This window comes from Peromyscus maniculatus, chromosome 6, assembly GCF_049852395.1.
Source record: "Peromyscus maniculatus bairdii isolate BWxNUB_F1_BW_parent chromosome 6, HU_Pman_BW_mat_3.1, whole genome shotgun sequence".
NCBI classification, from domain to species: domain Eukaryota; kingdom Metazoa; phylum Chordata; class Mammalia; order Rodentia; family Cricetidae; genus Peromyscus; species Peromyscus maniculatus.
In genome coordinates, this window is record NC_134857.1 from 75,347,606 (window position 1) to 75,361,804 (window position 14,199).

Consider the following 14,199-nt stretch of genomic DNA (forward strand, 5'->3'; position numbering starts at 1 on the left):
GTTGTTGAACGCTCCCCAGGAATTACCCGTCTCTGAATACTCATTATCATACAGGCTCAATCATGCGTGAGCTGCAGAGTTAACTGCTGCCAAAGATCTCAAAGTGGTACTGGGCTTGCAATCTGTGTGTTCGACACAGAAAAAATCCACAGAGGTCCTATCCCACCCATAGCCAGTAGGCTAAAGGCAACTGAGCCATTCCCTTCCTTAACGAGCCTTAGTGCAAATTGGAGTCCTTGTAAGATGGTATCCCAAAGGCAAATGGAACTTGAGTTTATAAATTTATAACTTTCAAAGACAATCACAATGTATATAACTATTGAATTAAATTTATCATGCCCAATAGAATGAAAGATTAACTAACTGTGGTAGCTACTTTTGCTGCCAGGGCCTCCACTGTGCTAGCTGTAGTAATCAATTATGAAATGGTAATCCCAGAAACAGTAGCAGCGGTGGCCGCCACTGCTATAACAACAACAATGGCAGCAGTGATGTTAAATTCTCTTCTGGAGTGTGTGGACATCCACTGGCATGGACACAACTCCAGGAACACGAACTGCCAAGGCCCATTTTTCTTGATCTCAGCATGACTTAGGCAGCTGGCAGCTCTGCAAAAGAACAACCAAGAACCATAAAGAAAAAAATAGGTGGACTGGAGAGATGGCTCAGAGCTTAAGAGCACTGAGAGCTCTTCAAGAGGTCCTGAGTTCAATGTCCAGCCATCAGATGATGGCTCACAACCATCTGTAATGAGATCTGGTGCCCTCTTCTAATCATACATGCTGTATACATAATAAATAAATCTTTAAAAAATAGGCAGCTCTCAAGGAGCAGAACTAATGGTCTCATAATGGCTACATTCAGGCTCACAAATTTTAAGGTATCTTCAAAGGGGGCTAAATGAATTTCAGGAGGCCAGTAAATGTTGCACAGAGTCACTCCTGAAAAGTAGGTACTACACCAGCTTGAAGAGGATTGCTTCACAAGTCTTTAATGTGTGTCTGTGTGATATACAAAGGGGCTCTTGTTTTTTGTTGTTTTTAAATTTTATCTGGTGTGACAGGTGTTTTGCCAGTAAGTTATGTTTCTCATGGTTCTTATTTGAAGCTTTTCGGCTTCTCTCAACATAGCCTCATTGCTTAAATGTCTGTTCTGTGTCTTTAAGCCCCTCAAGATCAGCCTTTCCTTAGAAGTGGTGGCACACGCCATTAATCCCAACACTTAGGAGGCAGAGGTAGGAGGATCTCTGTGAATTCAAGGCCAGCCTGGTCTACAAAACAGCCAGAACTGTTACACAGAGAAACCCTGTCTGGACACCCACCCACTCCCCCCCCCCCCAAAAAAAAGTTTCTTTTGATTTTTTTTCTCCTCTTGTTGTTCTTCCTCCTCTGGTTTTAATCAGGCCTTGGTTCTTCCTTAGGGTTTGGTTCAGATATCTTCCCTGCGTTTCCTTCTCTTTGGGGGATGCAACATGGGGTTTCACCTTGTGTGCTTCTCTTGCTTCTTTCTTTACTTCTCTCTGTCCAGTCCTCTCTGAATGAGAGCACTTTCAGTGGCGCACGCCTTTAATCCCAGCACTCGGGAGGCAGAGCCAGGTGGATCTCTGTGAGTTCGAAGCCAGCCTGGTCTACCAAGTGAGTTCCAGGAAAGGCACAAAATTACACAGAGAAACCCTGTCTCGAAAAAAACAAAAAATAAATAAATAAATAAATAAATAAATAAAAGAAAATTAAAAAAAAAAGTACTTTCCTATGTATGTGTCTTGTATATGCCATGGGAGTGTGGGGGGCGTGGCTGAAGAGGCCTTGAAGAGGGCATCCGCATCCCTGGAGCTGGAGTTATAGGTAGTTGTAAGCACACCATCACTGGTGCTGCGCACTTGAGTCCTCTGGAAAAGCAGCAAGCGGTCTAAAGCACTAAGTCATCTCTCTGCCCAGCCTTCTTATATCCCAGCTCATCTCTGAATCACTTGTGATAGCTAATACAATATTGAGCCTATGTGTACAGTCTGTACTTCATTGCTTAGGAAAAATCAGGAAAATCTGTACTTGCTTAGTATAGATACAATGCTTTTACTTTTTTTCTTTGTTGTTTTTGGGGCCCTGGTGGCCCAGGATGACTTGAACCTCAGATCTTCCTGCGTCTGGCTCCCAGCTCCTGATATTATAGGTCTATGTTACCACACTAGACACAACTTTTTTTTTTATTTTTTTATTTTTTTAGCTCTTTTTGATGTACAGTTGGTTGAATCCTGGGGTGTAGAGGGCTGATTACTGCAGTGGAAAGCCTGGCCCACATGGCTCCGTGGACCCACATTTTCTCTGAGATGGCTACTTGCTGGTTAATACTCCTGCCTGATCCCAGGTGACACACTGTACTTACATTCAAAGGTGATGGCTGTCAGTCCACACTCACAGGGTAGCTTACTTTGTCTAGACTAGTTGGTGTGTGGGAGCCCGTTTTCAGGTTCCTCGTGGCTTTACCCAGCAGGTCCAAATAGAGAGGATGATCAGGACCACGGGCCTGAGTGCAGGTGTCTGAGATGGCCTGCACTTGGATAAGCTGGGGGAGGAGGTCTTTTGCTCCACCCCTTGGTGTCTCTATAAAAACCCTGGGCCAGAGACAATCGGGGCCGTTGGAATAGGTTCCAGGCCCTCTTGAGGCTATCCTTTATTTTCTATCTGTTCATCTCCACCATCTAAATCCTTCTAATATTTCCTGCTGCTCGCACTCAAGAATGCTCTGGGGAGCTGTGGGGTTGGTGGGTACACGCCCTGCATTGGTGGGCGTGGCTGGGCCGGCAGTTTTCATTCTCCATTACCGCCATGACAGAGCCAATCTTGGTTTTGTTTGTTTTGGTTTTTGAAACACAGTTTCTCTGTGTAACAGCCCTAGCTGTACTGGAATTAGTTCTGTAGACCAGCCTGGCCTTGAACCCACCGAGATCTGCCTGTCCCTGCCTTCTGAGTGCTGGGATTAAAGGCATGTGCTACCTGGTAGAGCCAATTTTTTTTAAATAATTGATTTATTTTTTATTTAATGTGCATTGGTGATTTGCTTGTTTGTATGTTTGTGTGAGGGTCCCCTGGAATTGGAGTTACAGTTGTGAGCTGCCATATGGGTGCTGGGAATTGAACCCGGGTCCTCTGGAAGAGCAGCCAGTGCTCTTAACCGCTAAGCCATCTCTCCAGCACCCAGTCTTTTTTATAGTAACTTTTTTTAAATAGTAACTCTTATTGAGCTTTAGCAGACCAGATGACCCCTTTTTCTTTCTTTCTTTCTTTCTTTCTTTCTTTCTTTCTTTCTTTCTTTCTTTCTTTCTTTCTTTCTTTCTTTCTTTCTTTCTCTCTCTCTCTCTCTCTCTCTCTCTCTCTCTCTCTCTCTCTCTCTCCCTTCCTTCTTTCCTTCCTTCCTTCCTTCCTTCCTTCCTTCCTTCCTTCCTTCCTTCCTTTTCTTTCTTTTTAATGTTTTTTTAGAGACAGGGTTTCTCTGTGTAGCTTTGCACCTTTTCTGGAACTCATTTTGGAGACCATTATGGACTGGCCATAAATGTGTCTGTTTGTTTCTGGTTTCTCTCATGTGTTACCTTCTGAGATTAGGTACTGTGATGCATCCACTCTTGATTCTTTTGCTCAAGACTTGTTGAAAGTTTGAGGTTATGTGGCTCCACATAAAACTTTCAGGATTGTTTTTCTGTGTTTGTGCAGAATGTTACTGGGATTTTGACAGAAATTATAGAGTCTAAATCATTTTGAATAGTTTGGCTATTTCTTTTCTTTTCTTTTTTTCTTTTTTGGATTTTTTGGAGACAGGGTTTCTCTGTGGTATTTTTGGTGCCTGTCCTAGATCTTGCTTTGTAGACCAGACTGGCCTCGAACTCACAGAGATCCACCTGCCTCTGCCTCCCGAGTGCTGGGATTAAAGGCGTGCACCACCACCGCCCGGCAACCCCTTTCTTTCTAGTGAATTTACTTGTGAAGTTTCTTGCCAACAGGCTGATAGCTCACTCTTAAGTTTCCTTCACTTCAAACTTTGGACAGTAGAGGCTTATGATTTCCTTTCTGTTAAAAGGTCTCTGGATAGCCTGCTGTGGTGGTGAATTACTTTAATCCCAGCACTCGGGAGGCAGAGGCAGGCGGATCTCTGTGAGTTCAAGGCCAGCCTGGTCTACAGAGTGAGATCCAGAATAGCCAAGGCTACACAGAGAAACCCTGTCTGGAAAACAAAACAAAACAAATAGTATTATCTATCAGTTTTCTGTGATTGTCACAACAAATGACCACACTTCATGGTGTAAAGAGACAGCAATGTATTTTCTCACAGTTCTAGAGAGTAGAAATCTGCAGAGAAATACTTCTTGACCTTTTGACTAACATCATATGAAGAAGTTCACACCCACGATGTTGGTGAGGCCAAGCCACCAAAGACTCCAGGAGAGAATCCTTGTCTCTTCTAGCTTCTGGTGGTTTTGGCTTGTGGCAGCACAACTCAAATCTCGGCTGTCATCTTTATCTTGATGGGGTCTCCCCCCAACCTCCTGTCTCCTGAGGCCCAGGCTTGCTTTGAAATCACTGTAGGACCCAAGCTAAGAACTCAGACACTCCTTCTACCTCTGGATCTCAAGGGCTGGTATTATTGGTGTGAACCACTTCATCTGCTTTAAGAGTATTTCTTTCAAGAGTTTTCCCCCTGGGGGGCGCTCACCAACCTAAGACAGAGCACCTGTGTGGCCTGGGCAGGCATCTCCATGACGGTAAGGTGACCTGCTGACGTCCCTAAGTCAGAAGCTCATTTTTTTTAGTAAAAGGGGGACATGTAGGGCCCTGGCCCCCGTTTTGGGTAACTGTTGCCTTGCTTGCTGACCTTGACCTTGATATCCTCCCTATGCTAATTCCCTGCCGGGTTCTACCCTCCTGAATGCTTAAGGGAATTCCTTGTCTGTGTATCCTGAATAATGGGTGTTAACAGCTTAGATACAAGATTGTAAAACATCAGTAGCGAACTTCTGCCCTCTGGGGTTCTCCCATTGTGCTGTAAGCCTGTATTTAAGACCTCCTCCCTCCTTCAATAAACAGCATTTGGCATTAAAAAAAAAAAGACTTCTATCCAGAAGTCTCTCAAAATTCAATAGTGGGGTGTGGGGGTCAGCAGAAGATGGAGTGGGGTGAGGAAGGACTAAAGAAGGACACAAGGTTACTTTGGCGAGTGACAACAATGTCTACTGTATTGGCTAAGATGATGTCTTACAAATGTATCTATGTATCAAAATTTGCCAAGTTATTTGTTTTAAAGATATTCTCATTTTTTATGTCATTCTACTCAATAAAACTGTTTAAAAGTAAGAGAGAGAGAGAGAGAGAGAGAGAGAGAGAGAGAGAGAGAGAGAGAGAGGAGTTTTCCCATTTGGAGCTCCACTCAGCCCAGTCATGCTACTTTGTAGATGAGGAATCTTTGGCTGACAGAGATTGGGGGACTTGCTCCAGGCAAATTAGACTACCTGTACCACAGAGTGGTGCCCTACGGAGAGGAAAGCAGTTTGACACCCTGAAGAGGTCTTGTTGTGGAAGACCCTAGACCCTAACCCTTCAGGCTTATTACACCCCCCCACACCCACACCCCCACACCCCCCACCCCCTACCCCCGCCAAGCCCCAGGAGAATAAGGAACTAAAAAGAAAACTAGTTCTAAGGGCAACCTGACTCAGCCATTATTCAACTACCCCTGCCACAATGTAACAATGTAAAGAGATCTCTGTTAAGAGATGCTCTCAACTGTGACTGGAATAATTGCAAGTGTTCCAGGAAGGACCACTGTGACCTTTGTGTAAACTCCACTCCCACCCTGATACCCCCCACCCCCTTGAGGTTTCAGGAAAAATGTGCTTGTGGACGTGACTGTACCCACCCGTGATCAGGCCATGATCTTATGAAATTAGCCTCTAGACATAAATCAGTCGAAATGAAATTGTATGGGAATTGTAATATTATGGCTTTTGTGGGTTTTTCCTTTAAAAGTACCCATGTGATTGCAATAGGCACGACTCTTGCTCTTTGGAGCTGAGTTTGCCCGACTGTATAGCCGCATCAATAAACCTCTTGCTGGTGCATCAACTGGACCGGAGTCTGGGTTCTTGGGGCAACCCACCGGAGAAGGGAGTACCCTGAGTTTGGGGTCTATCAGTTGGATGCTAACCATTTCTTCATAACTTACATGTGTAAGGGACAAATCGATTTCATCACCTCCAGGTCAGCTTCTGTTTCAGATGGGCCTCACTGAGCACAGCATTATGTTACATCATTAAATTAAGATCCACTGGCCAGGTGGTGGTGGCTCATGCCTTTAATCCCAGCACTTGGGAGGCAGAGGCAGGTGGATCTCTGTGAGTTCAAGGCCAGCCTGGTCTACAGAGCTAGTTCCAGGACAGTCAGGGCTACACAGAGAAACTTAGTCTTGAAAAACCATAAGAAAAAAAAAATCCACTATTCTATCCCGGAGACATTAGATATGGGACAATTGAAACTCATGGCCTTAGCCTAGCCAATAAATTCAGTTTCAGTAATGGATTCCCTGAAATGGAACAAAGGAAAAGGGCCTGTGTTTGCTCTCTGGTGAGATTCTTGACTCTTCTGAGCTTGTCACTGAACAAAAGATAGGAAGGCTGAAAAATGTAAGTCTGGATCATACACCCTGTCAAATAAAAGATTTCAAGTCTTGAGCATACTTTGTAGTCTCAGTGTTTAGGAGGCAGAGATAGAAGAATCAGGGCTTCGAGGCCAGCCTTGGCTGCATAAGCTCCTGTTAAACATACTGTGCCCAGCCCCTCCACCCCCCCAAAAAAAAACAACAACAACCAACCAAGATTGCAAATGTCTTGTGAGAGTCTGCAGGTTTTATGGTCCTTTAGCTCAGAGATGGATCTGTGGTTATGGAGCTTATTAGTCAAAAACTTCGTTTGGATTCCTCAGAAACTTCAACCACCGGAAAATCATCACTATCAGAAAGAGTAATATAAAGGTAACAGAGGCAAGCGTGAGACCTTTGTTCAGATCGAAGCCACTGGGAAGGCTGGAGTCTTCCATGAGGACACACACCTCCTACTGTCTGCCAGACACAGCTATCTCCTCAGGCATGTCTTCAGATTGGTCAGATGTCTAGAAAATAAGAGCAAAAACAGGTTCTTTTTGGGTCTATGCGTGTGTGCGCCTGCATTTCCTCAGGAGCAGCGTGTGGAAACTAAAGAGACCAAGGTTTGGAAAAAAGTGATCAAGATTTATTTAAGAGCCAGACTTGGTAGCACACACTTTTGGTCCCAGCACTCAGGAGGCAGAATCAGATTGATCTCTGAGAGTTCAAGGCTAACCTGCTCTCCATAGCAAGTTCTGGGTCAGCTGGAACTACACAGTGAGACACTGTCTCAAAAACAAGAATAAAAAATCTTTGCCGGGCAGTGGTGGCACATGCCTTTAATCCCAGCACTCAGGAGGCAGAGGCAGGCAGATCTCTGTGAGTTCGAGGCCAGCCTGGGCTACCAAGTGAGTTCCAGGAAAGGCAAAAAGCTACACAGAGAAACCCTGTCTTGAAAAACAAAAACAAAAACAAAAAAAAAAATCTTCAACATTCCCAATTTTGTATCCCTCCCTAAATTTTCTTCTAATTCCTAGGATACCTATTGCAAATAATTGATGTAAGTTTTCTTTTCTTTTCTTTTGTTTTTCGAGACAGGGTTTCTCTGTGTAGCTTTGGGGCCTGTCCTGGATCTCAAAGTGTAGACCAGGCTGGCCTTGAACTCATGGATATCCTCTTGCCTGTGCCTCTTGAGTGCTGGGACTAAAGGCTTGCACCATCATGCCTGGCGTCAGTGTTACCTTTTTTTTTTTTGTTTAAGATTTAAATTTTTTTTTGGGGGGGGGGGGCGGTTTTCGAGACAGGATTTCTCTGTGTAGCTTTGGAGCCTGTCCTGGAACTCACTTGGTAGCCCTGGCTGGCCTCAACTCACAGAGATCTGCCTGCCTCTGCCTCCTGAGTGCTGGGATTAAAGGCGTGCGCCACCACCGCCTGGCCGATTTAAAAAAATTTTTACTTATTTAATTTGGTTTTCTAAGACAGAGTTTCTCTCTGTAGCTCTGTCTGTCCTGGAACTCACTCTTCAGACCAGGCTGACCTCTCACAGAGATCTGCCTTCCTCTATCTCCGGTGTGCTGGGATTAAAGGCGTGCAGCAGGACAGTCCAGCTGCCTGGCTTATTTCTATTTTTAAATATGTGTATGCCATGTGTGTTTGGTGTCTTTGGAAGCCAAGAGTAAGTCCTATCCCCATTGAAGCTCACAATCATTCACCCCAGGTGCTAGAAAGCCAGCTTATTTCCTCTGAAAGAGCAACAAGCGTTATTAACCACTGAAGCATCTCCCCAGGCCTGATTGTGTTATCTTAACTCAGTGGGTATTAACATAACATTGTCTTTGTTCCGATTACTGTTTACTATATTGTCATTCTCAATTCTTGATGAAAAATCATGTACATCCAGAGATCAACTTCAATGATGAAAACTTAGTTCATCAGGGCTAAATTGATTGCCCACCAGAACTAGGTGGAGCTGAAAAGGAAGATTCCTCCTTGCTGGCTGTGGTTCATAATGCTGAACGGTGCTATGCAGACTGATGGGGATTGGAGGGAGTTACAAAAAATGGCTCAGTGGTTAAGAGCATTGCTGCTCTTGCAAAGAAACTGGGTTTGGTCCCCACACGTCAGCTGACAATCATTTGTACGTTAGGTTCTGGGGAATTCGATACTGTCTTCTGACCTCTGGAAAATCTAAGCACACACATGGTACACATACATACTTGTAGAGAAACATTTGCACACATTTAAAAAGTTTTAAGTTTTACCCATTTATGAGCTCCTATGTACTGCACAATCAAAGTACCAGGTACAGTTGTGTTCATTGGCGATAGACTGTTATGGGGGCTAACCTATTGCTTTTTTTTTTTGTTTTTTTTTTTTTGTTTTTTTTTGTTTTTTGTTTTTTTCGAGACAGGGTTTCTCTGTGTAGCTTTGCGCCTTTCCTGGAACTCACTTGGTAGACCAGGCTGGCCTCGAACTCACAGAGATCCGCCTGCCTCTGCCTCCCGAGTGCTGGGATTAAAGGCGTGCGCCACCACCGCCCAGCTCTGCTTTTGGATTAAACTTGAGACACGTTCCAGAGGAGGGAATTTATGCTTGGTACTGTAAACCTAGTTAGAATTCTGTAGCCAGAGACATCATAGGCCCTACCGTGGAAGCTACTGCTGTTGTTCTATTCCATAGGCATGCATATTGTACCCATCAAACTACTTTGTATTTATGTTCATGCTCACAGGGTGGTGCTTCTCTTGGTGTTAGGAGGAGAAGGCTCATTTGCAGTGGTTTGTGGACACTGCAGAGACTCATAACTGATCCAAATGCTGAGACTGAGTGGCTGTTTAGTGATCAGCCCTAAAAGGGACACCTATATCACCCCCTCCAAGGTTCAGAGAACACTGTGGAAGGTGAGCAAGCCAGAGGACAGGGAGGAAGGCTGTCTTTGGAACAGGTATGATTTTTGAACTCAGAGCTCCAGGTTGTCTGTGGTCACCTGCCCAAGACTCAGATGAAATTGCATCTGTCAACACCATCGTGGATACAGAAGAGGCTCATGAGGCCCATGCCTCCCTGAGGAGCTATTGGCACTTAGTAGTTGCTAAGTGAGGGGGAGACATTTCTTGCAGGTAAGCTGTCAATGTCCTGGTAAGTAATTTTCCACCAATACATAAGCAGTTCTAATTAAACACAATGGGTCTCATATAAACTTGCATAAACACATACACAAGACATGAACGTAGAAGGGAGACTAGATGAAGAGCTTCAGACAGTGGGGAAGAGGCACAAGAGAAGGTAAGAGTGAATGTGATCAAAATACAGTAGATGAATCTATGAAATTATCAAAAAAGGAATTAACTAAACTTTACAAAGAAAAGCACATGGTCTATCAGAACAATTCCTGGGGTTCTTTTTGAAGTAATGAAGATGTAAAATGTGATGAGTATACTAACAACGACTGAGTTATACAGTTTGGATGGTCAGAGTGTGTGTCATTTATGTATTTTCGAAGAAAGGAAAGAGAGAAAGAAACCGGGAGAAGTGATCGTTTCTCACTTAATGAACTCAGTGTAGCTACAGTGAGTCAACAACCTGGTTGTATTCTGTTTAAATCTGGTCGGTTGAGTGAAGGGTATTTATGGGTTTTTTGAGTAATGTTAATCTTCGTTCTGGACTGTCATTTAGGACCCGTTAAAACAGCACTGCTTAAGCAGAGTGCAATGTCACCTGCCTCTAATCTCAGCATGATGGAGACCGAGACAGAAGGATACAGAATGTCTGCTACTTAGGCCTCATAGCAAGACCTTGTCTCAAGCAGCAACACATGTCTCATCCTACCCCAGAATGGCTCACTGCTGGGTGCCATGGCCTCCAGGCAACCTCAGTGTGCTTGTTCCTCCCGAGATGCTTGGTGCCCTTTAAGTGGGGCTGCTAAACTGAGGAGTTGTGAAATCAGTCGCATTACTCTCCCGTGGCGGACCTCACCAGTGTTAGTACCATCGCCGCTGGCACGATTACGCCAGTGGCTTCCACTTTCAGAGCCCTCTTGCCAAATTCGTGTGTTGACACAAGATAAATGTGCACTTCATACTTCACTGAACCTTGATTAAAGAGGGTGGACAGGTCCGGGGGCATGGATCAGTGGGTTAAAGTGCCTGTTGTGTAAGTATGAGGCCCTGAGTCCAGACGCCCAGCACCCACGGGAAAGCCAGTAGCTGGTACCTGTAATCCCAGGGCTGGGGAAAGGAGACAGTTAAGACTCCAGGGCCAGCTTGTCTAAATGAACTGGTTACCTGCAGGTTCAGTGAGAGACACTATCTCAAAAAGCTAAGGTAGGAGGCTAGAGAGATGCTCAGTGGTTGAGAGTACTTATTCTTGCAGAGGCTCCTGGTTCCGGTCCCAGAAGCCACTGTAACTCCAGCTCTAGGGAATCTGAAGCACTGCTCAGGGGGTGCATAGACACAAATGTTAGCAAAGCACTTATGCAATAAGATAAAACACATCTTTTAAAAATTTAAGAACAAGGCCGGGCAGTGGTGGCTCACGCCTTTAATCCCAGCACTCGGGAGGCAGAGGCAGGTGAATCTCTGAGTTCAAGGCCAGCCTGGTCTACAGAGAAAGATCCAGGACAATCAGGACTACACAGTGAAACCCTGTCTCAAAATGAACAAAAATAGCTCTGGCTGACTCGGAACCTGCTATGTAGACCAAGCAGGCCTTGAACTCTCCACATTGCTCCTGCCTCAGCCTCCAGAGCGCTGGGGTATTTGTCTTTTTTTTCTTACCAATCACAGATACTCTTGCACTTTGCGCTTCTCACTTAATGATCTTGGAAGGTTGCAGACATGCTTTGGTGGTAGACAGAATGCTTACCAAGCAAGTTCACGACCTGGGGTTCCGTTTTTCTAACACTGAAGAAAAGCCAAGCCAGGCACAGTTTCTGTCGCTAGCTCCAGTTGTACCTGCTGCACTACAGCCTTGACAAGGAAGTGTGTTACCTGTGGGTCAGTGGCAGGGTGACTGTCTCACTTGTGCAAGGTCCTGGGGTGCTGTCCCCAGCGCCATAACCACAAATGGATCAGCAGTTAAGAAATCTGGCTGCTCGTACAGAGAATCCAGTTCAGTTCTCAGCACCCACACGGCAGCTCACAGCTTGTAACTCCATAACTACAGTTCCAGGAACCGTCTTCTGCCCTCAGAGTACAGGGCACACATGTGGTGCACAAACAGATGCAGGCAAAACACACACATAAAAGTAAATCAATCTTTATCAAAAAAGGGTGTTTTTCCATTGTAAGTTTGGCCAATATAGATAAATCATACACTGATATAGATGTAATTATAGTGTTTTATGTGTGGTATCGAGATGAGTCTTTTAAAATTTGTGTGTGCTCATGTTTAAGTGTGTGTGATGTGAGTGAAGGGCAGAGGACAACCTTGAGTGTTACCAGGAACGTTGTCCATCTCCTTTGAGATCCAATCTCTCACTGCCCTGGAGCTCACAGTTAGACTGGGATGCTGGTCAACATCCCTAAGGATCCTCCAGTGTCCTCCCCAGCTCCGGGAGTGTCACGGGGTACTACCACACCTGGTATTTTCACAGGAGTGCTGAGGGTCAGACTCAGTTCCTCACGCTTGTGCAGCAAGGACTTGAGTGGCTGAACCGTTCCCCACCCCTGAAAGGACACGACAATTGTTTGAAAGTTTCCGGAGCCACAGTTACATCTGTTTTGAGTACTAGTTTTGTCCTAGTTTCCTACCCGTTTCGATAAACACCAGGACCAAAAGTAATTTAGGGAGGAAAGGTTTCGTTTTATCTTATACTTCCAGATGACAGTCCATCTGTGAAGGAAGTTAGGCGAGAACACAGGATAGGAACCTGGTGGCAGGAGCTGATGCAGAGGCCATGGAGGAGTGCTGTTCACTGGCTTGCTCCTCATGACTTGCTCAGCCCACTTTCTTATAGAACCCAGGACCACATGCTCATCAGTGGCACTGTGCTCAGTGGCTATATGCCCCCCACATGAATCATTAATCAAGGAAATGCCTGACAGACTTGCTGACAGGCTAATATGATGGAGGCATTCTCTCAGTTGAGGGTCCCTCTACCCAGATGACTCTAGCTCATGTCAAGTTGACAACAAACTAACTAGAACAGGTTTGTTCTTGTTTTATTGTTTTGTTTTTTGAGATAGGGTTTCTCGGCGTATCAGCCTCGGCTGTCCTGGAACTCACAGAGATCCACTTGCCTCTGCCTCCTGAGTGCTGGGATTAAAGGCGTGTAACGCCACCACTACCTGGCACCAGAATAGTTTTTTGGTATGTTTTACACACAGTAAAATACAAACACTCACCTTTGTTTTAAATTGAATTTATGTGTATATGTGTGTGCTGAGCGGATGTCTGTGCACCATGTACACACAGGAGCCCTCAGAGGTCAGAGGAGGCGTCAGATCTCTTGGAAGTTGATGATTGCAGATGGCTGAGAGCCACCCTGGGAGTTCTAGGAACCACACATGGATCCCCTGCAAGAATAACATGAAAAGCAAAGAATGAGGAAAAGATCCGCTGTCACCATCCAAACCCGGAGAGAAATAAGTGCCAATGGACCTCCTGGGAGAGTGGTTAACTGGCTCTTATACATAGGAAAAACTAAAGTCTTGTTTGAGAAAACTAATTAGCTCTGGAGTAGTGGTATCCCTGCATGAGTAATGAGCTTGAGACCAGCTGGGGCTGCATGAGATCCTGTCTCAAAAAACCAACAGATAGTAGTAGAAGATTCTGTTCTGCCAACAACTCCCAAATACTCAGCAGCCACTTCCCAAATCCACACAGAAGCTTATATTAATTATAACTGCTTGGCCATTACCTCAGGCTTATTACTGACTAGCTCTTACACTTAAATTAACCCATAATTCTTATCTATGTTTAGCCACGTGGCTTGGTACCTTTTCTCAGTTCGACATTCTCATCTTGCTTCCTCTGTGTCTGGCTTGTGAATCCTGACTCCACCCTTCCTCTTCCCAGCATTCTTAGCTTGTTGACCTCGCCTATACTTCCTGCCTGGCTACTGGCCAATAAGCATTTTATTAAACAAAATCGAGTGACAAACCTTTACAGTATATAAGAGCATTATCCCACAGCATTTCCCCTTTTTTGTTTAATTAAAAGGAAGGTTTTAACCTTAATATAGTAAAACAAAAAGTTATCAAGTAAGAATTATAGTAATAATATCCAATCCATTTGCATTTGACAAAATTAGAGAAAATATTTCTTACCTTGGTGAGTCTAAAGTTTTGCATTTAATTTATCTTTTATTATAACTAAAGAAAACTTTAACTGTAAGTAAATTTGTTGCAACTCTGTGGGTTTGGTCCCAGGTTTTGGCACTAAAATGTGAGTTTTGCAACTCTGGGGAAAGATATCCTGACTACTTGGGGAGTCAGGCAACACCTGGAGCTGCTTAGGACAGCTCTGATGGCTGGAGCTGCAAAGAGACAGCTGAACCCTGGAGGGTGAGGTATCCTGGATACCTCGGAAGGAAAGTTTTTCTGACTGCTCAGGACAGTCAGGCCTGGAACTGCT

At 44.7% G+C, this 14,199-nt stretch overlaps 1 protein-coding gene across 1 annotated transcript; it reads right to left on the reverse strand.

Moving 5' to 3' along the window:
* Nucleotides 1–6,860: 6,860 nt before the first annotated feature.
* On the reverse strand, nt 6,861–10,749 carry Ctxnd2 (cortexin domain containing 2). The gene is made up of 2 exons (XM_076575323.1): nt 10,600–10,749; nt 6,861–7,094 (listed from the first exon to the last, which is right to left on the reverse strand). The coding sequence occupies exons 1-2, from the start codon at nt 10,747–10,749 to the stop codon at nt 6,936–6,938; spliced, it is 309 nt and encodes a 102-aa protein (XP_076431438.1). The 3' UTR covers nt 6,861–6,935.
* Between the last annotated feature and the right edge of the window lie 3,450 nt (nt 10,750–14,199).